General features: G+C 42.1%; 1 protein-coding gene across 10 annotated transcripts in view; it reads left to right on the top strand.

Annotated features, from left to right (window-relative positions):
* The window catches only part of Anks1b (ankyrin repeat and sterile alpha motif domain containing 1B), an 854,565-nt gene that overhangs the window by 514,797 nt on the left and 312,276 nt on the right, over positions 1-27,492 (top strand). For all 10 annotated transcript variants that reach the window (XM_037211910.1, XM_037211909.1, XM_037211906.1 and 7 more), the window contains one exon: positions 22,568-22,720. In XM_037211910.1, coding sequence (XP_037067805.1) covers positions 22,568-22,720 — 153 coding nt within the window. The remainder of the gene's footprint in view (positions 1-22,567; positions 22,721-27,492) is intronic.

The raw sequence follows: 27,492 nt of genomic DNA, 5'->3' as shown, positions 1-27,492 counted from the left end.
TACAGAGTGAAAGCAGCCACAGAAAATTCAGAAATGAATGTGAGTGTGTTTCAATAAAACTTTAATGACAAGAATAGGCAATAAGCCATATTTGACCTGTGAAACGTAGTTTACTGATACCTAATCGACATTAACAATAAATCTCTAGTAAGATAGAGTTTTTATTTCGAACAATCTATTAGTCAGGAAATAAATTCAGATCAGAAATAGTGCCCTACTGTGTCAGACTAATGTAAGACCCCAGGATAACCCAACAGCCTCCTGGCATCACCCCAAAAATTCTGTGTGATAAAGATATTTTGTAGTGACTGAGAAGGATGACATTGGCTATACATCTGTCTGTTGGAGAAGATGTCACTTTTGGGGGGCCAGCTTTGTGGAAACACTTCAGGGCTTCATACATATCAGTCAATACATAGCTGTTTATTAAGTCCCTCTATGAGATCTGACCTCGGCTACTCCTTCACAGTGCCCTCACACAGCTCTAACTCTTACCCACAGCAGGGCGGGGGCGGGGGGAGAACCCAAGGTCTCCAACCTTGGCATTTGCTAGCTTCTTATGCCTCCTCTCTTTCACACAGATACTGTGCAGAATTTTGGGTTTGTACTCTCCTCCTCTTCCTGCCCATAACTATTGCTTCGCACCTTTATCTGCTCCCTAGAGTATCTACTATCTCCTGCACATGAGTCAACAACAAACCTCTGCCTCTCGGTGTATAGATCAATCTCTCCAGGAAACCCACATAGGTTATCAAAATAACATGTCCAAAGAGAGTCTATGTTTAAAGAAAAGTGGCCTGCACCTCGGAGTTTAATTTAGCATTATTCATTGTGGAAATAGTGGAGAGAGCCTCTACACACCAGATACTTTCCTTAACACAGGCTTATGATAAAAAGCAACACAAACATAGCCCATAGCCCTTGGCTTCATAAAGCATATATTCCAATAAGAAGATAGATATAGATACCTGTTTTCAATGACATCACTTCATTATATATCATGAATAATATATGTAACATGTTACACATATCACTAACGTTTTCATTATTTTACAAATATGATAATATACTTTAATGTGTTATGTAGTAATAGTACACATATAGTCATGCATAATATATGTTGATTTTATAGTGTCTATTATTAAAAAAGTTCAATAAATAGACACAGAACACTGGGAATACATAAGGAAAGAACAGCTGGCTTGCTGTAATACTGTAAAAATCAGTCTTTTTTTCAGGAAAAGGGGTTGGTGCCACTGAAGAATGGGGAAGGAAGAAAGAAAAATGTTCTTTAAGATCCAAAACTTGAGTAATGTGATGTCTATAAATTTTGAAGTAACAAGCCGCTGGGCTCCTTCTCCTTACTCCCGAGCCTGGCCCGCTGTGTAAGCTGGGAGATGAGCTGTTGCCAGCAAAACAAACCCCAAATGTCAGTGGTTTAACTCTTGACTCTGACTGTGCATCCACAGGACGGCCATCGTCACAGTCTTTCCTCCGGCAGTTAGGAACCTGGGTCACTTCTGTCGTGTGTCTCATCTTGCTATTATATAACAGCCGCCATGAAGCATGAGAGTCAGGGGCCTGGAAGGCCACACAGGATATTCTGTGGGACGTGGACCGCTCACGTTAGACCACATTGGATTTCCCAGGAGTCCAAGTTCATGGCATTCACTAAACTGCAAAGTAGAGCAAGAAGGACAAACTCACTTTGCAAGAAGTGATAACAGAGTTCTTTAGATTCAACCCATCCTGTGCCCCAAACACCATTTCTTCTCTGCCTCTCAGCTGCCATCCTTCTGAGTTACTTCAGTCCAGTCCCTGGGACATATTTCTTTAAGATACATCTTATGACAGCCTTTCTGTGAGCAAGATCAACGGTTTGACCTCTTCGTGGTTCCATTGTATCCTATTGACTAGTTTTTCTTGGTTGCTGGAGATTAGCATCTTCGCTGTGCTGTCTTCATTATCTAAGTGTCGAGTACCCAGTACTGGACCATAATAATGATCACTTCATGTTTACTGGACTGAATGAAGCCACACAATAGAGCAGGTGAGAGATCCATCTTGAATGGGGCAGGGAAGTGCTTTTAAAGATATTTCCTGACACAGAGCCTTTTCTTCCCAAGGCTTTACAAAGGGGTAGGGCAGCTCCTTTGTGCATAAATCACCGTAACAGTGGCGGCCTTGATGTCCTAGAGAGTTCCTGCCTAATGTTTCACACTTTCTGTTTGCAAGGGAAAATCAATAACTAGTAGGTTCTTTAGGAACAGGTTGGGAGATGCAATGTCTCCCTAAAACTTTTTTCTCCTTGAGATGGCAAATCCTACCATTTATAGAGTGCAAAGTAGCTACAGTGGTTGGGGTCAGTAGATATTCAAATAGATATTCAACGTTTAGGTGTGAGAATGGGACAGTCAAAAATTCACCTGGTTTTTTTTCCCCAAAGTCTTCACGTATTTTCAAAAAGCAAAATGGCTGCTACATTCTTCCAAAAGAATGAAGAGAGGGGATTTTTCAAAATCTTAACTTTGAATGAATTTATTTCGGAGCAGTTTACGACATAGACCAGAGAGCTGAAATCTTGTGCTAACAACACCTTCCCCTGATGTTCATAGAGAAACAGAGAAGTTAAGTGAGTAAACAAGTCCTCACCTAATGCTGTTCCTCATAGCTGTCCACCTCCAACTTTGAGCGGTTCACCCGCCCCCCTTAGCTAAAGAGTAGTGGGTGCCTTGGAGTTACGCTGTAGTCACTGGTGAGAATGAAAAGAATTATTTATCTGAGCATTTTTCTCTTCCTTGTATCTATTTTCAAGGAAAAATCACAATTTAGAGCTGGAAGGGACTTTAAATATCCAGGATGCCTTCTAACCTGCATCTTTTCCTGGGTAAGCAGAGGAATTCCAGATGAATTGTTCCTCAGTAATGAAATTAGAGCTAAATCTCGGCCACTGGCACTTGGGACCATTATCTCTTGAGTGAATACTATGCCATTTCATAGGCCCGGGGCTGGGGGGATGAGTGTGTGTTCGAGAAACGGAAAGGAGACAGGACAGGAGAGAAGCAGAAGATGAAAGCCAGAACAAGAGTGTCTCTAAAATCAGGCTTCATTTTAGGATTCGAGCTTAAAAGGCAGCTTTTGAGACCTCCATGGACCTCTCAACCCTGTGCTTGAAGCTGGACAGGAAAGACTATTGGCAAAGATCCAAGAGACCTGAAGAGGCAGGAAAGAGACGGTCTGGAGAAAGAATGAAAGCTTGCAAAGGTCAGGTCAACTGTCCAGCAGCCTCCAGGGCCTCGCTTCTTCTTGGAGGCAGCCGTAGAGATGACATCACCCACGGCAGACTTCACCGAATCCAGAAATAAGTAACTAATCTTATTCATTTCTTCTGCGATCTGGGCAGAGAAGAAAGGAAAATGGGCAAGATGGAAGGAAATTCTCCGGAAGCTAGTGGGACACATCTTTACAGCATTAAACTCCATGGAGATGACATTTTGATAGGATTAAGCCAGAGAGCAGCATGCTGTAATGGTTGGGAATGTGGCCAGATTCCGAATTTGATGCTTGGCTGTGCTCTGCCTGATTGTGGAACCATGAGCAAGTTTCTAAACTTTTCCTTGCCTGGTTTCTCACCTTTATGTGGAAGTAATGATTTTCTTACCTGGAAGGCATGTTGTGCCCATTAAGTGGCTCCATGGTGTAAATTAGGCACTTAAAGTGGAGCCTAGGTTAGTGTATATGCTCGATTTGGGCCTATTAAATGCATTTTCTAAAAGAAGGTTGAAAGTGAACCACGAAATTTGTAATATTCCTTCACTGCATTAATGATACTTGAAAATTACTACTCTGGGCATAAACAAGAAACAAAACAGTCCATATTGTTTATTCATAAAATAGATACTCATGACCTGCCTGCCTCATGCCAGGTGCTGTTCTAACTTTTGAGCATTGGGTATAAAACAAGGCTTACAAGGTCATTATCCTTGGGCAGACTATATTCTGCCGATAGAAGGCAATAAACATATAGAATACGGGGGTATTGACAGATAACACTGTGGGCAAACACTAGCAAGGGAATGGACAGAGAATGATGGGAGTATACAAATGCTAATGTAGGCAGATAAACTGAGACTCAGCTAAAGCCGTTTAACTGGGGGTCTTAATCACCTCTCTGTATCGTCTAAACATTGTCTACTTCAAAGCAAGTGGAGGCTGCAAACTGAGAGGAGTACATTAAATAATCCGTTTCCAGTGTCTTAGGGAACTTGCAACTTTTCAGGGGCTCAAAAATGAACTATCTTGGGCTTCTGTCAAACCCAGTTCAATCCCCGTTTAGCCACCTGCCACTTACGTCGCCTTTAGGCAAGTTACCTAAGTTCTCAGCTCCTCAAAGTCCTTATTTGTTAGATGAAGGTAAGAGCAGAAACTGGTGTATCATGTTTAGTTGAGTTACAAATATTGATAGTATAAATGAAGGTCCTGGCATTTAGACCCAGTTAATATTACGCCCAACTACTTGTGTTCAATACATCCTCAAATACAAAAATCCGTAGATTTTTGGCGACAGTCTTCCATAGGACAGAAAGTAACCCAGAAGGGATGCATTTGCAGACATCAGAGTGGCTGACTGTCACATCACTGCTATGGCATCTCACAGAAAGCTTACCACCACTCTCCACTAGTAGATCTTGCATAATTTGATTAGTCATTATCTGGAAAGAAAAGGAAGAAAAATACTTGTCATCATCTGCTAACTTAACCATGTTGGAATACATTTGGGGTGATTACTTCACCCATCAGAGCTAGAGGAGACAGTGTTTAAAGCTATAACTGGAGCCTCCCTGTATGAGAGACTAAATGAACCAGCATAATGCTGAGAAAACTGTGTGTGTCTACATACATGGTAGAGATAATGCAACTTACCCCAACATTGTGGGGCCAAACGAGGACGGAGAATAGCTTCCAGAGCAAAGGTTGGATGTATGTGGATTGGAAGGAAACGGAAGAAGACTAAGAGAGTGAGTCATCAAACCTTGACACGGTAGCTCCTGAAAATAGATAATGGCATTTTGATGCCATAGAAACGCACAAGGATGTGAATTTACTCAAAATTTATAGAATAACACACCTACCAGTTTGCATACGCCTTTGTCAAGCCACACTGTTACCTCATTCCGTGCATTTATTAGACAGTTGAATGCAGTTTGACTGTAGTCTTGTTCTTCATCTATGAGCATTCAAGTGAAATGATTATTCTGTAGATCTGCAGCAGCATGGAGCATGTACACAAGTCCTAGATACAGTGTAAGTGGGGGTAAAAAAGGATGAATTTATCCAGTGATTGCAGCAAAGGACAGAGTGTGGACTGAGCTGTGATGGGAGCCAAATCGCAAGCTTTGGATACTGCCTGGGGGGATGGGGGGAGGCTTCTTCTCCTCGGGCTTAGGAGAGGGTTTTCTGGAGGAGGAAGCAGATGATTCAAGGAGCTATTCCTGTGTACCTTGAAAGCTTCGTTGTGAGATTTTTTAAAACAGCTCACGATGCTCCAAAGCAAAAAAAAAGAAAAAGAAAGAAAGTGACCAAAGCATTTGTTTAGCTGGTTTAGGCAGATGGGTATGCTATTTTTTCTTCTTTGTAATAACCATCCTCTAACATATAGCTGGCACCACCAATCCTGCCACAAATTTCATTCATCACATCGCCCTTCGAGGTATTCCAAGTCAAACGTGCCGGTCTCATCAAGCCAGCACCTGCAAGTCAACTATGGCATAGTTAATATCTGTCCACCCCAAGCTAGACATTGGCTCATGGCATGTTCTTTATTTGTGTTTAGAGTGATAGTGGCGATCAATGGGACGTTTAGATTTCAAGACTGGAAGTCCGCCCATCCATCTTTTGCCTTCGGATTCTGTCCTGATGGTCGATCTCCTGCACACCCATAATAAATAGTCTACTTGGAAATCTGCATGTCCTAAGATGTTCCTAAGCATGCCCACAAGACACTGCAGAGTAAACTCTTGCATTAATAACGAATATTTAAAGAGATATTCTCTATATTCCAGTCATATTCCTAAGCACCATCGGATTAATTCTCAATTAACTCATTTAGGTCTTAACATAAGTTCCTGTGTCACAGGTAAAGAACTTGAGGCCAAAAAAGTTCAGTCATTTGCCTAATATGACTTACAGCTGGTAAGTGGCAGAGTCAGAATTCAAGCCATTCTGCCTGGTCCAGAGTCTTATAATCTTGCCTGCTTTCCCTCATAGCCTCTGTTATCACAGTAACAGGCCTCTGTGCTCTGTAGAACCAAGCACATTTCTGTGCCCTGTGGAACCAAATGTTATATCTCTGTGTTCTGTGGAACCAAATGTTATATTTCTGTGTTCTGTGGACCCTAATGTTCTAGCTCTGTGTTCTGTGGACCCCAATGTCATGCCTCTATGTTCTGTGGACCCCGATGTCATGTCTCTGTGTTCTGTGGACCCTGATGTCATGTCTCTGTGTTCTGTGGACCCTGATGCCATGTCTCTGTGTTCTGTGGACCCTGATGCCATGCCTCTGTGTTCTGTGGACCCTGATGCCATGCCTCTGTGTTCTGTGGACCCTGATGCCATGCCTCTGTGTTCTGTAGACCCCAATGTCATGTCCCTGTGCTCTGTGGACCCTGATGTCATGCCTCTGTGTTCTATGGACCCTGACGTCATGCCTCTGTGTTCTGTGGACCCCAATGTCATGTCCCTGTGTTCTGTGGACCCTGATGTCATGTCCCTGTGCTCTGTGGACCTGACCATCATGTCTCTGTGGACCCCAATGCCATGTCTCTGTGCTCTGTGGACCCCAATGTCCTTTCTTTGTGTTCTGTGGACCCTAATGACATGTCTCTGTGCTCTGTGGACCCTGATGGCATGTCTCTGTGTTCTGTGGACCTGGCCATCGTGTCCCTGTGCTCTGGGGTCATTTCCCAGGTCATTTGCCATTAGGAAAGAGTCACTAGCCATTTTTATTATCTCCATCTTTCATTATCTTCATTTTCTACTGACCTCACTTTCAATGATCAGGAATGCCACTTTTTGTTTCTTTTTTTAAAGCTCACAGATCCCTGCTGCTCTTAGATGAACAGACTATCAAGAAACTCTAGCATCCTTTCATGTCTTTCAGAGAAAATACATTTTAGCCTTACTTCTTGTTCTCAGAATCCCTGATGGAATAAATGCCCAACAGATACACTTTAAATAATTTTTAGGGTTACAATTTATGAATTGTAAAAGTTCTGACAGGTTAAAAGCCTTACCTTAAATGCATGCTCAATTCTAACCCTTGAATCTCTCTCTTCTCTTAGAAACCACTGCTTGGTGGCAAAGGCTTGTATTTTCTGATTTTCTAAATACTAGGAAATAAATGTATTACAGAAACTTTGGAATGTGAAATTTTCTCCCCAAGTGTATAAAAGATGATTACAGGAAATGTAGAAAAGATTGATCGCCTTGCCTGTCGCCTCTGGGACTCAATTACACCATCATCTGTCAGCATTTCCTGGCATCCACTTGGACAGAACACTTTTTCTTAGCCTTACATGATGTAGTCACAAAGTAACAATTCACCATATAACCAGAACATTAGCATCCAGGGCTCAGATCCAGGGACAAGAGCCAGTGCATCTACAAATACAGAGCCTACAACACCCATCAGACAGCGGCTGATCTGTCCACCCATTCAATCATACCATGATTCCCGTTGGCCCCGTATGAGGTTCTGAAATGGAAATGGAAAAACAGATAAAGCTCGGTCTGTGCTTCAAGTAGTTGTACCCTACATTTAGACAGAGATGGGTATATCCAGAGCTAAAATATTATGTGAAAAAATGCTGTGAGAGGAGAAAACTAAATGCATGGGATCAGGGAAGGATTTCTGGATGGATAGATGGATGATGCTTCAAGTCAATCTCAAAGAATGAATAGGGATTTTAGGACACTGAATGAGCCACTCTGGGAGAAGATGCTGCCTGTTGGGAGTGGGCAGGAAGAAGAAAGGGAAGGCTGGCTGAGTATTCTCTTCTTGTGTTCTTATCTTGGTGTGTGTGTGTCCCACTCCACATATTAGCCCCAAGAGAAACTATACAAGGAACACTCAGATTTTCCCATCTCAATCAAATCTTTCATTCTCTAAAAATATATAGAAACTCTGGCTCTTAATTTTTATTTTTTTAATGATTTTTAATGTCTACCAAAGAAAATTATTTATTCCTGAAGTTAGGGACCTTTCAGCCTTTCACTTTTAGACAGTGCCTAGGGATTTGTTACATATCTATCCTCCGCTTTAGCATTCTCACTGAATTAATAAGTTACAGATTTTAAAATGGTTTTGGTAGCCAACTCTCTGGCAGTGACTCTATTAGTGGAGCTGAAGATTCTCACTTTCTCCATTGTCTGAAGAAATTAAATATTCTGAGATAACGAAACAAAAACTGAGGCCCAAACTTTCCCCAACACATGCGGGCATGTGTGGATACATGCATGTTGATTTAGTTTTGTTTTTCTGAGGAGGTTGCTTGCTCTGTTTGCTTTTGCAGGGCTGAGACATGAGATTAGGGCCTCGGACACACTAGTCGGGTAGTTTAGCTTGGAGCTGCATCTCTAGCCCTTTGGGGTTTTTTGTTTGTTTTGTTTTGGAGGACAGATTCATGCTACATACCCCAGGCTATCTTGGAATACAAGGTCCTCCTGCTTTCATCCCCCAAGTGGTGGGATGACAGACATCTGCTGCCATCCCTGGCATAAAGGAGATTCTTGGGAACCCCAACCAGGGCTTCACAATGGGCTTAAAGCACTGAGCATGGAGCAACATTTTTTCATACGTTCTGGATCTTCAGAACCTCCCAGCATGGCTCTGTCTCAACTGCCTTACAGTGCCCTAGACCATTGGCTGGCTGTGGACACCTGCCCTATTCTGCCTCTCTTGTTAGAGTTTATTGTGGTGCTATCTCTTGTCACCAAAGTTTAAAATCAAGCCAAACAGTAGTGCCAAAACTGCTAATAATTATATCCAAAAGCTCCTTCAGAGCTACAGGTACTCAATGTGTTGAAGGTACCAATACCCATTCTCCTGGGGTGGTGCCCAGTGTCTTCCTACCAAGGGCACCTTGACCAATGCCAACTGGATGTTCTGCCAGTGCCATTGAAGCCTGCCAAGATGGGTATCATTGCCAACTGCCAATGCCCAGAGTTGAGGGCACCCATATCTGCAGTAGGGCACCATCTCTGCTTGCTGATTAAGTTCTTGAAGCCAATTGTGCTGACTCCTTTTGTTCCCAGTGTCCTCCCTCGTCCCTTCCAAAAGCACATTGATGATGTAGGCCTCTTTATCTTAAGTCCTGGCCTGTGGGATAAGGACCAGGGCTCAGTGAGAGCGCCAGAACCTGAAACGCATTCAGAAGTACCAGCCCATCAGATAAGTAGCTTTTGTTCCTTGAATGGAATGCATTGGCTTTAGCTTTCGTTTCTGAACAGAGATTTTTGATGTTCCCAGATACCTCATTTCACACAGACCCCTTCAAGAGCAAGCCTGCCAGTCATCCATAAATTCCTACACACAATTGGTAAACACAGTTTTGTTCAAGGTGAGAGCTTCGGCCCACATCTCTCATCAGCTAACAGTGACGGGCTCCAGGTCCATGTGAGGAAACAAAGATTTTATTCTGTGTTTCAGGAGATCATGCTGGCCTACCTTAAAAGTCTCTCCAGACTCTTAACCATTTACTACAACCTTTTTTTTGGTTTCTGTTCAAGATGGTATCCTCTTTCCCCTGGATGACTTCCACTGCCTCTGAAATGGTCTTTCTACTCACTAGTCTCCACACAGGAGCTAGAATGATTCCTTTGAAACATAGACCAGAGCATATCAGACCTCTGCTCACATGCATGCACTGGCTTTCTGCTTCCCGTGAAGGGCTTCCTAGACTCTAGACTACCAGTTACCTCCCTGACCTGAATTCTGTTCATCTGCAGCTACACACTGAACCCACACATTGGTCTTGTTGTTTCCTGAAAGCTCATTGGGCTTATCCCTTCCTGGGGGCCTTTGTGTTAGCTGCTCTCTACCTGAGTCTTCCTCCCACTGTGTGAGAACTCCTCAGATTTCCTGAATGAAGCCTCCCCTGACAACCCCTCTACTGCTGCTCCTCCTCCTCCACACACACACACACACCCCAGAGTTCCAAGTCCCATGCTGTACTTCCACCTTCAAACATAGCATCCAGTGTGTTTTGCCTCTAGTCATCAGCTGTCTCCCACGCTTAGAATGGAAAGACAAGGACTGGCGATATTGGACATCCTGTTCACTGAGGCCTCCAAAGGAGTTCCTTGGGTACAGTAGGCACAGTTGGTCTTTGAAGAGTGAAAATGTCAATGGATGGATGGATGGATGGATGGATGGATGGATGGATGGATGGAAGGAAGGATGGATGGATGGTAGGTCTGAGGTTTGTAAGTCCTTAAGTGAACGTGAGCATGCTTAGTTTTGACTACCCTATGTTACAAATCATATCCTCTGTGCTGCTCTTCTTGGGCAGAATGTAAATTATTCATTTGTATACTACTCACTTTGGCTTTATGGTACAGTTCACTGTTTGAAGTATTTCAGCGAATAAAGTTATGTACATGCCTGAAGGCTCTGAGAAAGGACATGGTTTTTAAATATCAAATAAATAGAACTGACATTCAAAGTATTCATTATCTCCAAAAACTGAGGTTTGAGGATTTTTTTTCCCACCTAGACTAAAAACATGCAAAAGATTTTTCTGATTGATAGTAGCATTTAAAGTTTCTGTCTTAAGAGGAAAGCAATGAGCTATATTCACAACTAGATAGCTACATGAATGTCAGAAAACATGTACTGGCAGGAGAAAGAGATCACATGTCTTTTTCTAAATATAATTCACATCACTGGTAGAGCTGGCAAAGTGTGAATGATGACAAGTATTGTTCAGCACCTTATTCCAGCTGCAGTGAGTCCTCTGTTTCTCTGTAATCTATGCCCTTGCTTCATAAAAGAGCCTTGCACCAAGGAAATAAATCAAAGCAAGTAGAGATATTTAACGCAGGGCTCTAGGGTCAACATGATCTCAGTAGGGTTTGTAAATGAAAAGATGGTAGAAAAAGCATTCCATTTTATTGAATTTTTAAAAACAAACTTTTAACCCAAAGCTTCAGGGAATGGTACAATACAGTCATTCAGCAAAATCACCCAACCCTGGACCATGTTTGTATATGTCCCATATAAACCATTTATGGGTCTTTCCAACCAAAGCCCACATGGTTTCCCAAGCAAGTAGCTAGTTCTTCTCAAGTGGGGCCCCAGAGAGAGTTACTCTCTGTGTTCACAGATGAAGCTGAGAAGTCCAGAGCCTGGCTAACAGGGCACTCACATAGATTCTCTTGTAAAAATTGCTGTTGTTGGCATCATTCTTTCCCAACCATGATTTATAGTTATCTGTGTCAGCAACTCTGTTCTTTTAATTTGTGGTCAGACCAATACCTGTGACTGAAAAGTATCTCCTCTATCCTTGAGGACAAAAGGCTAGACTCATCTAGCTGAAGCCTCTCTTTATACTCTAGGACTAGAAGTCGGTCACCCATGTGCTTTGAAAACATTTCTGACTATGCACTCTTTACTGCCCATTGTTTCATTATTATTTACTCCATGACTTAAGACATCGGAATTGGGAGTATCTCAAATTTTCTCAGGGCTAAATCTTAATTCATTTCTCTTATTTTGTGAGACATGAGGAGACAGCATCCCATGCAAGGCACTTTACTTTCCTTCATTTCCTCTAGACAGATAGATAGATGGATGGATAGATGGATGGATGGACAGATGGACAGGTGGATGGATGGGTGGGTAGATGGATGGAGAGATAGATGATAGGTAAATAGAAAGATAGATAGATGATAGGATGACAGATAGATGATAGATAGAATGACAGATAGATGACAGATGATAGATAGAATGATAGATAGATAGATAGATAGATAGATAGATAGATAGATAGATGATAGGCAGATAGATAGATAGATAGATAGATAGATAGATAGATAGATAGATAGATAGAAAGAATAACAAATAGATGATAGGTAGATAGATAGATAGACAGATAGATAGGCAGAAAGATAGAGATATTGTACCAAAGAATATGAAGATATGAACTCTCTTCAGTGCTCCTGCCCTGAGCTGGGAACTTCAATTGAACATTCTAGAAGTCCAGACTCAATGAGGCTTAGGTGGCCTATGATAAACAGTTGTCTGCACTCCATAGCAGCATCCAGACACAAATCTCTTACGTGTGGGGGCCTATGTTTCTCCCTATTCTTTTATGGAAATTGTGCCTATAATATAGTCGGAACCTAAACCAAGGGACTTGGAGCAGCAGGGCCTTCCATGCTTGGAACTTCCCCTTGCTGCAGCTGAACAGCACAGAGAACTTAGCACACCTTACTTCCCAGCCAGAGTCTCGGGATATTAGCCCTTCCAGCTCCAACAGAAGAAATAGCATAACCTGGGTTCATAGGCTCCATAAAACCCTTAACAGGTGGGATGACATGTGTGAATCCACTCTAGGCTTTTCAGAGTGCCCTATAGCTGCCAGGTGATGTACTTGATGCTAATAGTGCTGTTCGTCTTCTAGACATCTCTGTCCAGCAAAGCTTCCCTGCCCAAGTTCTTGGACATTGGCAAATAGACCTTTCTCTGGGGCCCTGTGATCAGTGGATCCACTTTTCCCTTTCATGTTCCATCATTCTTCTAAGAACCACAGATGAGAACAGCACATTGATTTGTAAGCCCGGGACTCAGACTGGGGAAATTTGAGCCTCACACCACCTCACAGACCTGCATTTGAACTTGGCAACATGCTGTCTGCCTGCACTACTTGTCCTGGTTAATTTTCTGGGCCACTGACATTCTGAATCTTGGGTAGCTACAATACAGAGACCAAGAGGCTAGAACAAGGATCTGGGACAGAGGGGGTTATGAGATTATAGTACTGGCTGTGTGTATTCCAAAGCCCTGCCAGGCAGGCTGAGGACTCAAAGCACACCCAGGTGGGAAATGAGAGGCCCCAGTCCACCACAGCAGCACGGACAAGGTTAGCAGTGGAGCCTGGCACATCAGCACTCTAGGCACAGGTAGTCTATTAAGTGGTGGTTTGGGCAGTGGCATGACATTCATATGACAAAACTTGCCCACAGGAGAATCTACCCCAAGTGTAATCCACAAGGTTCATTATATATTATTTATACAAAACACAAACACACACACACACACACACACACACACACACACACACACACTGCTTTTGCACAAAGATTATCAGCCTCAGATTTAGCTCCAACTGCCCTGGGCTCCTTAATTTTCAAGAAAGGTAATCAAAATTCCTAAGCAGGCCAACAAGGCGGCTCAGTGGGTATAGGCTCAGTGGGTCACGCTGCCAAGCTTGATAACAGCCTGAGTTTGATCCCTGAGACTAACATGATGGGGGAAGGGGGGAAGATTCTGGAAGGTTGTATTCTGACCTTCATGGGCATACTGTGGCACACATGCATAACACATACACACACACACACACACACACACACACACACACACACACACCACTACACGCACAGTAAATAAATGTAAAAAAAAATTAGGCACCCATAAAGTATACACACACACACACACACACACACACATACACACACACACACACACACACACACACACACACACACACACACACACAAGTTCCAGGGCATGCTCAGGTCATTCCTGTAGGATACTGATCATCCTCAACCCAAGTCCTTATTCTTCTCCCTTTCCATGCCATTTTGGTTGTTTTCTAAATCCTCCATCTCTGCCCTCTCTGCCTCCTAGGACATCATAACCCACTCAGGAGTAGCCAGGCTTCTGTGCTTTTCTCAGTGAGATCCCTCCCGACTTACACACCGGATCCCAGCGCCCTCTCCTCCTCCGTCCTTCTCACTGGCTCTGCAGCATCCTTCACCACTGAGCATACCTTCCTTGAAACTCTTCTTGTCTTGACCATCTTTGCTTTGACTCCTCAGGATGATTGTCATATTTTCCTCATCCACCGGAAGTGGTTCATTCCCAGCTCGCACCCCTTCTCACACTTCAGCATCCCCCTGCAGTCTCATACACAGGACTCCAGCTTTCCATGCTAAAAATCTATGGAGCTCCTGTGTGCATCATGTATTGCATTAAGCTCAACTTGCATTGTTTCAATGAACATATATGACAGATCTCAGGGATTCTTTTTCATCTCTCACATTACTAATCAGATGGCAGGTGCTTGGCAAGGATGAGTAGTTTACTCAAGGTCAGGCAACTAGTAACTGTGGAGGCCAAGACTCCCATCTGTACTGCTCATGATGCCAAGGTCATGTGACTCCCTGGAATTCTTCCCCAAGTTTCAGATGTCATTCTACAGCATGTTTAATTTCTCATGTCACAAAATTGCCCATATCATTCTACTGTGTGGGTTTTTTCTTGGCCAGTAAAACTACCACAAAGATAAACATCCAAACTAGAAACTTGGGGTATTCTCTCCTACATGGCCCCATTCTCTTATCTTCATAATTGTCACACATGGGACGATGGTGTGATAGGTAGGAAGATGCTAACCGCTTCAGTTAAGGGAAGCAAACCTTATTTAAAGGCAATAAATGTGAACATTCATGGGTACACCAAACAAAAGGCACTGTAATGTACTCTCAAATGAAGGGAGTGACTCCATGGGAATGTCGCTGTGAAACTACCCTGTTTTCACTTACGCTTATATTCGAGTAAAGGCTATGCTACCGAAACAAAGAGCTTATAACACAGCAATTTATAAGACAGAGTATTGGTTTCATCCACATTACAGTTCTGAAATGAACAGTCTTGGTTTACAGGTTGGCTCCTCATTCTGCAATTCCAGAAGGACCCAGGACCTTTGCTCAGTCCCTCTGTCATCATCTAAAGCGTGTCTACTCTAGGTGACTCATGGACTGGCAGCCTTAGCATCAGCATAGTGCTTGTGAGAAATTCAGCGTCTCAGACACTCCTTCCAGCCCACCTCAACAAGACTCCCAAGTCAGCTGGCTGTCATGTGATTCCTACACAGTTAAGACTCTGGGGTACTGTTTTTCCCATGTGGTCAGAGCTACCCTGTGGGCATTGATGTTCTAGAACAGGGGAAGATTTTAAAAAGTAGAGAAACTCCAGAGCAAGGAACCTTTTCCATGTTGAAACTGATCTGACTTGGAAGATGGCTACATGCCAAACTTTAATTATTAGGCTCCTGTAGATACAAACATATCTCATAATAGCAACCCCCAAAAGGCTGATGTGTCTTGTATCTGATTGAACAACCATGAACCTACCCTAGTGACAAGCTTTTGGCAGAATAACCTCTTGTCTCTTGGTGTGATACTTCCTGGCATTGCTAAAACAAAAGCTGAGTGATGGTGACTCACACCTTTAATCTCAGCTCTCAGGAGGCAGAGGCAGATGGATTTCTGTGAGTTAGAGGCCAGCCTGGTCTACAGAGCAAGTTCCATGACAACCAGGGCTACACAGAGAAACCTTGTCTTGAAAAAACACAAACAAAAGTTAAAATAAAACAGAAAAAAAGAAAAATCAATGCCTACCTAATTGATTCTTGGCTTTGAAGATTCCTTATTCTATTGGTCTAACTGGCATGCTAGTATCATAGTTCCAATTTAGTAATTTGCTGCAAACTGCTTTTATATTACTTTAATCTCAACTACAATGTATGCGGTCTTTTTTGTTTATATTCTCTGTTATTTGTTGGTTCTCTGTGGTTTTTGTTTTGTTTGGAGGAGGATTGAGGGGGTTGGTATTGTTTTTGAGATAGTATTCCATGTAGATCAGTCTGACCTCAGACATCCTAAGTAGCCAAGGCTAGCCTTGAACTTGTGATCCTCCTGCCTCCATCTCCCAGTTGCTGAGATGACAGATAGCCAGCCCACCACTCTGCATAGTTTGCTCTCAGTTCTTATTACCTTCCACCTTTTACCTCTGTCATCTTGTGAAGTAAGAGCCTTGTCTATGCAGACGAAGCTCATTTGAAGCAGATAAAAAGAGTGACAGACCGGACTTATGGCCACCCTGTACCATCTCACTTACGGCTGACTTCAGCTCCCATTTGTGATAACATGACTACAATTGATTCAATACCCCTATGGGGCAAGACTTGTGCTCAACCCCACTTGCGTCATTTCACAGAATGAATGACAGCATTCAAGGATATTCTTGTATCTCTCATGTTACTGTAAATATATATAAATATACTAATAGGTACCGGTCTGAGTATGTCAAATAAAATGAGACTGAAAAGGAAAAGGGCGATAGCGATCCTTTAGTCCTATAAGCCTTCCACTTCATTGGTTTTAACATTTCTTTTTAAAGCCAGTAAAGCATTTCTTCCTTTTCATTCCTACACAAAACATTTAAAATGTGAGTTCCTAGCTGAACTGGCACAGGCAGCCTCAGAGCCAGAGACATTCCAGAGCTGACTCCCTTGAAGGTCGGGAGTGCACAGAGTCCTTTCCTACAGTCCCTGTGCTCACCTTATCACTCTGATGGGTACAGTACTGTCTGAGGCTAGGCATATTCCATGAGACTCTCGAAGGACATCGGGCAGAAGGCAGCACCCAGGAAGGCATGTGGTAAATGCTTTAGCATATCTGAATTTAGTGGAGACTAAAGTTTGGCTGCTATTTCCATATTTGGTCCCAGCTAAGGTTTTCCCCAGACTTGGAATTCAGCGAGTCAAACCCGGCTGCCTTGCTGCAAACCACCGTTAGGAATGCCTGCTGTCCGCCCACTGCGCCTCTCACATCACAGACTGTGCCCGACTCCTGCGCATGCTCCACAGTACTGCTGGCCTGGCAGGCCCTGGGCTGTCACTTCCTAACTCGGTCTCACCAGAAGTTCCTGCTAGAGAAAGAGCTTAGTCGTTGCTAATTTGAACAGCAGTTACGCTACTACCTTGAGGGTATTGCCAAAAAGCCAGGAAAGAAACACGGACGCTATCTGACCTATCGTCTATGCCCTTCCTGTTTTTGTTTGTTTGTTTGTTTGTTTCTCCTTCTTGCAGTTTTGTAATTGGGCTTATTTGGGTTTTTTTTAATTACTTTTTTGATAACTGGATGAGTAAATCAGATACTATATTACAATTAATTTATAAATCATGGAATTACAACACTTAGGGGTTCCTGTAAAGAAGAGCTTTGAGGCCATTGTCTCATGGCCATTGGTAGATAACACTCAAGTCGGGGAGGGCAAGGTGGCTTGTCCAGGGTCACACAGCTGGTAGACTCAAGAAGATGGGATGAAATCCATTGCATTTGATAGTAAGCATACTTATCATATCAAAGTTGGCTCTTGATACATGGGAGTTTTCAATGTTCCCAATGTCAGGTCATAAAAAGAAATCCCTAATTTTTATGGCATAGAGTACAAAATGTAGGTCTCCCACAAATGAGTACCAAACCACTGAAATGAACTTGTCATTTTTTTTCCGTGTGTATTTAAATAATTCAATAAACATTTAGCAAATGCCTGCAGCATGTGAGATGTTCTGATGGAGGCCTTAGAGACCACAAAAGTTCCTAAGACCTTGTTTCTTCACCAAGGGCAGGGAATCTAGTGAAGTTAGTATATTATTAACGCTCACTTGAAAGTAAGGTAGCGTCAGAGAAGTCTTGGGCAGGAGCAGGTAGAAGAAGGGTTTCTGCTAAAGAAAATAATAATGGAAGCAGAGGTATGGAGGCGTGCCCCAATAGTCAAACTCATGCAGTAAGCAAATGCAATAAAGATTGACTTCATTCATGGTGGATAAAGATGGAGCACAGTGAGGTTGGAGGGATGATGATGCTGGCTAGCTCAGTTTCCTTCATCTTCCTCAACCTCATGCCAATAATCGCCAATGGACTCATGAATGAAAGAGGCTGCGTTAGAGTCTATAGGTACAATTTATAAATACCAAAGGCTTTCAGATAACTAGTAACTCTAGTCAGCTTTTCCCCTTGCGTGTCAAAACCACAGTAGTTGATGATAATAACAAGAATGTCTCAGCTGGGCGGTGGTGGCGCACGCCTTTAATCCCAGCACTCGGGAGGCAGAGCCAGGCGGATCTCTGTGAGTTCGAGGCCAGCCTGGGCTACCAAGTGAGTTCCAGGAAAAGGTGCAAAGCTACACAGAGAAACCCTGTCTCAAAAAACAAAACAAAACAAAACAAAAAACAAAAAAAAAAAAAAAAAGAATGTCTCTTTTTCTAACTCATCAGTCTACAGATCAGCTGTAGTGACCTAGCACTGACTGGATTTTCCTGGGTGGGCTCCAAACTTAATTCCAAGCTTTGGGTTAAATTTAACCTTTATAAGTCTTTGTTTGTCTCCTAGTACTAGCAATTATACAAGTACACAGCAGATATTAGTCTTGCGGGGATAATGTCAGAATCCATGTGTGTACATATAGCATAGGGAGAGCAGAAAAGCATGGGAGGTACAGGAGAAGCAGAGAGACTGCTAACCAACCATCCAATGGACCACCATCAACAGAACCGGGAAGTACCTCCAGCCACAGTGAGACTCAATGTGGTTTCCCTGGCGTAGGGCACAGAAGTGTAATTCCAATACAGGAAGAGAGAGAAGAATTGAAACTGTTTCTGGATCCTTGGGTTCCCTTGTCAGATAAATGTCTAAAAACAGAGCTGTGGACTGAAAGGTAGAGAAGAAAAGGTGTTAGTAGAAGTAAGCCCTGTCTACAACCAAATGAAAGGGGGAAGGAGTACAGGGGAGGAAAGGAAGGAAGAGGGCAAGAGAGTTTGAATTTGAAGTGAAAAGATAACAACCAGTCAAGGGGAAAGACGTATGTAATATCAGTCTGTGTGTGGGTGCCATTTAAAGCAGCAAGGCAAGAAGAGAACCAAGAGTCATTGGGTAGCCATTAATCCAAATCAGCATGCTAGGCAATTTACACACTATATCACAAACTATCACAATACTTGGGGTTGGTATTTTAGAAAAGAGGGATGTGAGGCTCAAATAGTTACATAATTTGCCAAAGATAGTCTGACAAATCAGTAGCATTTCTGAGACTATCAAATTCTGAAGTCCTCTTTGGAAGAAGGAGACTGAGTTGAAAGCCATCTTGGAAATCAAATCAGTAGGTAGCGTCATCTTCCTGAGTTATGATGACTGTTTCCTAAGCTTCTACTTGGGCAAAGGAGTGATGTCACCTCCCTAGCTGAGAAGTGTGGGTAGGAGCTTTGTTCTGAGCTGAAGGATATAAATTGGTTGTTTCACTTACGTCGATGATAGCGATACGATATGAGATGGTCTAAAAAATTTATTTTAAATATGTGTTTTATAATTCATGAAGATTTCAGTCCTTGAAAAATAACTCTAGAAATAAGACAAGAGCATTGCAGGCATGGAAAATTATATAAGCAAAGTATTAACAGTGCCTTGTACAATTCATGTCGTGAGAGTGGTTAGCAACTCTGTACTGTTGACATGTGCATGTGTTCAGTCACATCACTGGTGTATATAGCAGGACAGTGAGAGACCAGGTTAATTCAAAGCTGGCTTTGAATGCTGGGATAGGACATTTAGACTTTTCTCTAAAAGGAATCACTATAGATTCTGGTCCAAGGGTAGACTTAAGAGCCTGGCTAAGGTAGTACTGAGTATAAGCTGAACCAAAGGTGAGAGGCCAAGAGGAAGGATTTTGCATTGGTTTGAATAAGTGGTAATGAGAACCCGAGCCGGGTAGTAGCACTAGAAGCAAGATTAAAGGAACAGATGGGACAACTTCTTTGGAAGAAGCTACTGTACAACTCAGTAACCACTCTGCATATCATTAACTGCGTGACAAGTTCATTTTGCAACCTTACTTGGCTCGAAAGGTTTCCTCTTGTCAGGTATGCAGAACCTCCAGAATTTGCTGGTCATCGGTTCACAAATTTTTTAAAATTTGGAACTGCAATTAGCGTGGGGGAGGGATTCTAACTGATTTGTCCTTTGCTGTTTCCAGAGTCTCCACCAGAAATAAGTGCTGAGTATTGATTGAATAAGCGAACATATGGATGCTGCCCGACCCAGGCACATAGACCCATTTCCAGAGTAGCTGCACCTTTACATTCTGCTCACCCATCTGTCACCTCATCAAAATTCCTGTCACTCTTGCCTCCTCGGGGTGGGCCTTGCTTTAGAGAAGGAACCAGATCACTGAGCCGTCTATATTCAGTGAGATTTTAGTGTAGTGTGTTTCCCAGTCCCTGCCTTCAGTGAAGTTCAGTTGACTCTCTTTGCTAGTTTTCAGCCTGATTTAGATCTGTCCAACAATGTTCTCATGGTGTAGAATGTAAAAATTCAGTTCTAACCCATTTCAAACCCCCAGTTTTATTTTTATCCCTTATACACACACACACACACACACACACACTCTCACACACACACACCCTAAGTTCAGTTTTCTTCCAAGAGACTGATTCCCCCCCCCCCCTCTTTTCTGAACTCAGTTGTTTGGTATTGGTACAAAACAAAAGGTATTAGAGAAGATCGTTGGTCCATTGGGTTTGCTTTGCAATTGTCTGGAGGATACTCCTGATTCCTCAGCTGCCAGTGACCATTGAGTAACCTAAGTGTGGCAGGCAGGCAATGATTGACCTTTTCCAGGAATTGGAATTGTGTGTGAGTACTTGGGGCAACCTGTGAAAAATCTATTATTACACAGTTCTCTGGGAAAGAACAAAGGACTCTGAAGCCTGTCCATAGTAGCTGCTGCTGGCTTGATCAGCTTCCTGGGTGGACTGCTAACAGGATGTCTGCCAGGTTGTTAATTTCAACTCCAATGTTCCTCTGCCTTCTTTTTTGCCCTTTTCCCACTTGTTCCATAAGAGACGTCTCCTGTGTCTAGGGTGAGCGTTTATGTTGGCTCACCTGCTTGTGAACAAGCCAGGGGGAATGCACCTCACCCCTGTAGTTCGTAATCCACCAAATAGGAAAGTGTCGATACATTTTCTGAGCCTCCACTTTGGGTCCCAGTCTCCAGTTTTATACACAACACTCAGTTATTTGTACATGCCACTAAACTTCATTTTGCAGACTCTTACTCACCATTTATTGTCACCGTATGATAAATACTGAGTGAGTGCCACAGGAACAGGCATTTGGTGAATAGCTAAAAGGGGGTCAGTTGATAGAAAAGCAAAATACACCCATCTAACACAGCTGAGAGGCTGGTGCCAATCAGGAGTTGCACCGTAACTTTGAAGTAGTGGGTATTGAAACCTGGACCTGTAGTTAGATTGAGGAGTGGAACAGCAGGAAGGAGGGAAGTGGGGAAGATCACTTAAAATGAAAAGGTAAGGGAGTTCCCAACCGAGGACTCTGCATAGTGACAGAAAGCTCATGATGCTGGGATTAAAATCTGAATCCTGGGTGCCTACACTAGTCTTTGCCTCTGCCCACAAACCAGACTCATATAGATTTCCATTAATATTTAATCTCCTTAAATCTGATGGAAGAGGAAATCCCATTCTGCACCATGCCCACCTAGTTGCTCCCAGCAGGCACTTTGCTGAATGCTGATGAGCGGGTAGCTCTCCTGAGGAACTCCAGTACCAAACCCTGCAGCTGGCACCAGGGCCGCCGGAGTTCCAGAAGTGAGTCACGTCCAGTACAAGAACCCTGAATTCAGCTCAGATTTCAAATAAAGACTAAAGGACTTAGAAGAATCCCTACAAATCTTTTAACCCAGAAGTTCTTCCTGCTGAAATTATTTTCACATTCCAATTTAAACTCAGAAACATTATGTCGCTGTCACACTTCTTTGTTCCCCTGAAGTATTAAAAAAAAAAAATCTGTATATAGCTGACAAAAAATAGAAGCCTGTCTGCCAGCAAGTTCCCTATTCATATCTAACATACTGTAGAGCTGAGGCAGAACACATGGTCTTGAAGCACTCAAGGCCTCTTTTTAACTGGCTTGCCACAGCAGTGTGTCTCTCCAGCGTGTATGCGCTACCTACAATACATGTCTTGCATAAGCGTGAATGCCATTGGAATGTTTGAGTCATGCAGTATTTTCACACACTTTGATGTTGTGCATATGAGAATTACCATCTCTATTTTGAAATGGCAGTCCCTCTTGTCTTCCCCCACCAAACCCTGGCGACTCAGCTGACATCCCTTGCAATCCCATTCCAGCAGAAATACCAAGAAAGTCTCTCACAGAAGTTTGACATGTTTCATCATCTCAAACATAGAGTTCATTTAGCAGCTAAATTGGAAATTTCTGGGTGTATTTTTGAAAACTAATTCAGCGTGAAAATTACTAATGATTTAAAACGGTTCATAAAGCGTTTTTCTTTTTCCTTACTTCTCTATCCAGAAATATCTGATGCCTTATAACAGATTAATTTGCAAGTGGCAAGATGCTTCCTGTTGTTGGAACAGAAGGGAACTGGTTTAAATCATCTCTAACGTATTGTTCTTAATTACAGATGAGACCCATTGGTCACGATGGCTACCATCCCACCTCTGTAGCTGAGTGGCTGGATTCCATTGAGCTGGGTGACTACACCAAAGCCTTCCTCATTAATGGCTATACGTCGATGGACCTGCTGAAGAAACTCTGGGAGGGTGAACTTATCAATGTAAGTCACTCTCTTTCTGAGACCTTCACTGTTTGACTTTTGATGTGAAGGGAATTTGATTGCAGATGGAGAATCCAGAGAATTCTTTTTCTTTGTGACTGTTTGGACATCTAATAAGGATTTACAAATCAGTGTGTGTGTGTGTGTGTGTGTGTGTGTGTGTGTGTGTGTGTGTATGTGAACTCTGAGGTCATTGTCTTTTGACGTTTTGAGATGGTGGACTGAGATATAAAGAGAGGACCCTAGGGTTTTTTGCATTATCTAACCAAACCTTCCAAGAAGTTCTGGGGTTTCCATTTTAGGAAATCTTGTCAGTTTAGAATATGGATGTGATGGCAAAATAAGCTCCCAGCCTGATCTTTGCCCCTGTTCACTATTAAAAGCCAGAATTATCTCTTTTTTGTTTCTTAATCACATTCTTTTTAGCACTCTGTCATGTTTCCTTATCTTCGTTCCTTAATTAGAATTCAAAACCCATGCTTGAAGGGACGGCTTCTGCTCTTGCTAAACAGGTTGCTGTAATCATCAAAATGTTATCTCCTGGAGTTGGCGTCCAATCATATGTTGTCTCTGTTTTATTCATACACTTGGCATAAATTTTCTATAAACGCTGGCCAACATATGTTGCCATATACTCAAGTCCATAGAGATCAACTGTCTTTGTGATTCTGATTCTTCCTCACTTCCTTCTTACTCTCATTTTTTTCTAAGCACTAATTAGTGAAGGAATAAAATAAAAAGGCAACATAAAATGATTCTATGCATTTGTGCTATGTCTGGGCATTGTAAATGTTTCTTTAAAAAATACAGTGATAAATCACTCTTTTAGAGGGTTGTTTAGCTTGTTAGTCTAATGATTGTGGGAGGGGAGGCATTTGCGAAGTGAAATAAAGCCAACAATTATTATTGATTCTTCTTAGCTCTCTTTCTTCTACATTTTATGTTCCTTTCTGTCTCAGAGTCCGGTTTCTACGTATTACATGCCATTAATTATTTTAATGAGCATTATTACTCTTAGCTAATTATCTTTTGCTGTTTTAATGTATCTTTAAAAATAACATCTTTCCTAGAACATTTTACACAAATTGTTCTTGAGTCTAAAAATCACACGAAGTTAATAGAATGTTGGCTCTCACTTGCTATTAGTAACTCCTAACTTTTTGCTTTTCATCCCCTCCCAAAAAGCTATCATTACCAGAAGAAAGTCACTACCTGAAGCTCTAGTTAGCATTGTTCTTAGTCTGTGTAGTAAGGAACAGATCAAAGCTGCCTCAGGTTTTGGTTGCGATGGGCAAAGACTTCAATTCTCTATGAGATTTGATGATCGTCTCTTTTCTAGGCACTTGTGAACAAGGCCACTTTCCATAGATCGGCCAAATCAGTTTCCAAGTTGAAATCTATCCTACTTAAGAGTATAACTTGAAAACTGGTCCTATACAATACCCTCAGAATACAGTTGTTCTCTACTGAAGTTGTTGATGTGAAGTAGCATGTGAGTCGTTTACCTGATTGGCATTAGCGGTACTTCCTAGTGAGCAGGATGGCTTCTGGGAAGACTCTGTTGTAACCCTCGTGTTGGGTAACAGGGAGGTCACTAACGCTGGAAGGACCCTAGGTTTGCTACTGGGACTAAAGACTAATCATAACCACCTTTGAATTCAAACAGAAGAAAAAAAAATATATATATATATGTATATATGCCTTTGTGCCTATGTTACCTCTTTAGTTTTCTTTTTAGCTGCACTTCCTAAATTACTGTCTGACTTAGAGATCCAGGGAGGAGTTCAAGTTGTAAGTATTGCCTCAAAGTTTGAAAGCATACTCGCTGTGTTCAAAGTCCTCTGGCCTGAGTGTCTACCATCAATGCAGTATATTTTCCGTAAAGTAAGCTCACTGGATTTAAATTTTTTTGTAGCATCTATATGGGAAGTTCACACTCTACAAGGGAAGACTTTGCAAGTCATTTATGGCAACAGACATGCATACTGTGAAGGGGGAAAGAAGCAAACTGAGTCTTTAGATGTAGAATTAGAAAACAAAAATAGCTCCCAGAGCTGGGCATTTCACTTGAGGAGCTTGGGATTGTTAAGGGTTTTTCAATGTGAGAAGGGAAAGGTGTACCTTGTGGCTTGCAGAGCTTTTGAGTACTCTCAAATTCAAAACTCTTCTATCAAAAAAGAGAAGACAAAGTAAGACCTTTGTTTATCTGAACTAATAAAGAGAGGTATGGGGTGGTCCCTTATGTAGTGTATGGCTCAACTAATACAGTATTGAGTACCCGTAAATTGTCATTTCCTGGCTGATATAGGGAACTACCATAATCCTGAATTCAAGTGAAGACCTTTAGAGAACTCCTATCAGGGATCCATGGAGAGTGATTGATTCTCATCCGTGATCATTATAGAGACTGGTTCCCATCATAGATCACTATAGCTACTTAATGGTTTCCATCTGGGATCACTGTGGAGTGATTGATTCTCATCCATGATCACTATAGAGACTGTTTCCCATCATAGATCACTATAGCTAGTTGATGGTTTCCATCCGGGATCACTTTGGAGTGACTGGTGGCCATCCTGGATCACTATAGAGACTGGTTCCCATCATAGATCACTATAGCTAGTTGATGGCTTCCATCCGGGATCACTTTGGAGTGACTGGTGGCCATCCTGGATCACTATAGAGACTGGTTCCCATCATAGATCACTATAGCTAGTTGATGGCTTCCATCCAGAATCACTGAAGTGAGTAGCTGATTTAAAGGGAGCCACACAGTTCCGGTGGCTTTTTCTCCTTGTCAAATGAAGACAGAAAGGCAAATTCCAACTGTCAGAGGTGCAGAGGTCAGCTGGTAGAGGCAAGAGAACAGAGAACAAGCCGACTGACTATAGGTGTGACAATAACACAAGCATCATTATGTCATAGTGATGAAACACCCAATGTAAATGTCCTGTTATTAGTCTCGTAAGTACAATAAACTTGTGCAACCCATTTCTAGGAAGGTATGAAACTGTCCAGATTTTTTGACTTGAATAATACAAATGTGTATTTGAAGCTATAATCTTTGGAAAGCCCCTGAAGACCATTTTTTTTTTTGTAGTGTATATTGATGTCTTTGAATAAACAAATAGGGGGTTTGGACAAAAGAATAGAAATCTCACCATTAACACAGAGAAACGGTTAAGGCAGGAAGCACAGCTTGTTTTGTAGGCCTGGTCCTGTCTCAAATTCCAGTGTGAAATCTGGGCCAACAATTGACCCTTTTAGCTCTTGAGCCTGGGTTTCACATTCAGACTCTGGTGTTGACTGATGTGCTCCGGTCTTGGCCACTATGGGTAATAATATCACATTCCTACCTTTCTATTGACATTTTAGTGTTAAAATGTGAACGTGTTAGGAGAGATTGCGGGCAAATTGTTCCCTCTGCAGATGTTATCCTCATGAACCATTGCTTTGAGTTACTGTCCCTCCGAAGGCTTGTTAAGGGAATTAATGACTAGTTAGCAGTTCAAAGGTCCATTATTTATTTTCCTCTCAGAGCTTTCTCAGGCTCAGCATATGGTACTAGCCAGTTTGACGAATGTTTCTAACTTTTACCAACAACCTCAACAGCTCTGCATGGGAGAAATTTTAGATAGAAGGGAATATATTTACTCCCTGAAATGTGTATAGATTAATTATGAAATTAAAAATAATAAGCTAAGGGCCATGTAAATAACTTGATATTTGCTTTCTAGACAATAAAAAAGATATTAACATTGTAAAGAACAATGTTAATTTCTTTTACCTCTGTGTGTCTACTAAAGGGACTTGGGTACACCCAAATAACTCTGAACACTGTTCAATTCATTAACTCATGGACCTCACTGTGGAGCCTGCAATTAATTTCTTCCCATTGACTTTACCATTATTTACCACGGAAATCATTCTAGCCCAGGCTTCGTGTACCCTGCAATACTAATAATGGCCAAGGCTCTTATTGAAAAAAATTCAGATTTCAATGCATTCTTAAATCTCTGCTCATAATACCGGATTGTTTCTAAAAATCCAATACAGGTTTTAATACCTCTGGGTAGGAGTTATAACATAGCTAAAGCAGCAACACTCATATGCATCCTGTGAAAGCTGTTCCTCATCTCCAGTGGATAGCGTTTGGAATTACTTTCGCAGCAGTCAATTGATTAGTTCGTCATTTGCTTCTTGCCTAACTACTTCGGAAACTGTGCTTACATTCAAGTAGGGCTGTCAGGATGGTATGCCAGGTTTCCTCAGCGTCAATGATTTACTTTCTACCTTTCCGGGGAAATTCCACAATAATCTAACCCCATGACGGTGTGGTAAGAAAAAGAAAGTTTTCTAAAGGAAACTTGCTCATTTTGTGCCCATTCTTTGAGAATATGACTTGATCACTTTAAATGTTGTAGGTGTAAAGCCCCTTGTTTGAAATTATTAAAAATTTGAAGACAGGGACTGCTGAACATGAAACCAAGCAGAGGATGTTTCAGAGAACTGCTGCTTGTATAATAAAACTGTATGGGTCCCATACCCGGGGAGTCAGCCCTACTCTCCTTCCCATTGTGTGGATCCTCGTTTCTATCTGGCATCAATTTCCTTCTATCTAAAAGACTTCCTGTAACATGTTAAATAATGGGAGGCTGCTAGTGGTAAGTTCTGTCAACTCATGTGCCTCTGGAACAAACTTTATTTTGCCTTCCTTTCTGAAAGATACTTTCCTAAGGTAACAACATTAAAGATGCCGACGCATTGGACTC

Source organism: Peromyscus leucopus, chromosome 18 (assembly GCF_004664715.2).
Source record: "Peromyscus leucopus breed LL Stock chromosome 18, UCI_PerLeu_2.1, whole genome shotgun sequence".
Taxonomy (NCBI): domain Eukaryota; kingdom Metazoa; phylum Chordata; class Mammalia; order Rodentia; family Cricetidae; genus Peromyscus; species Peromyscus leucopus.
The sequence above is the reverse complement of the archived record's forward strand: the minus strand, read 5'-3'. Positions and strand labels throughout refer to the sequence as shown.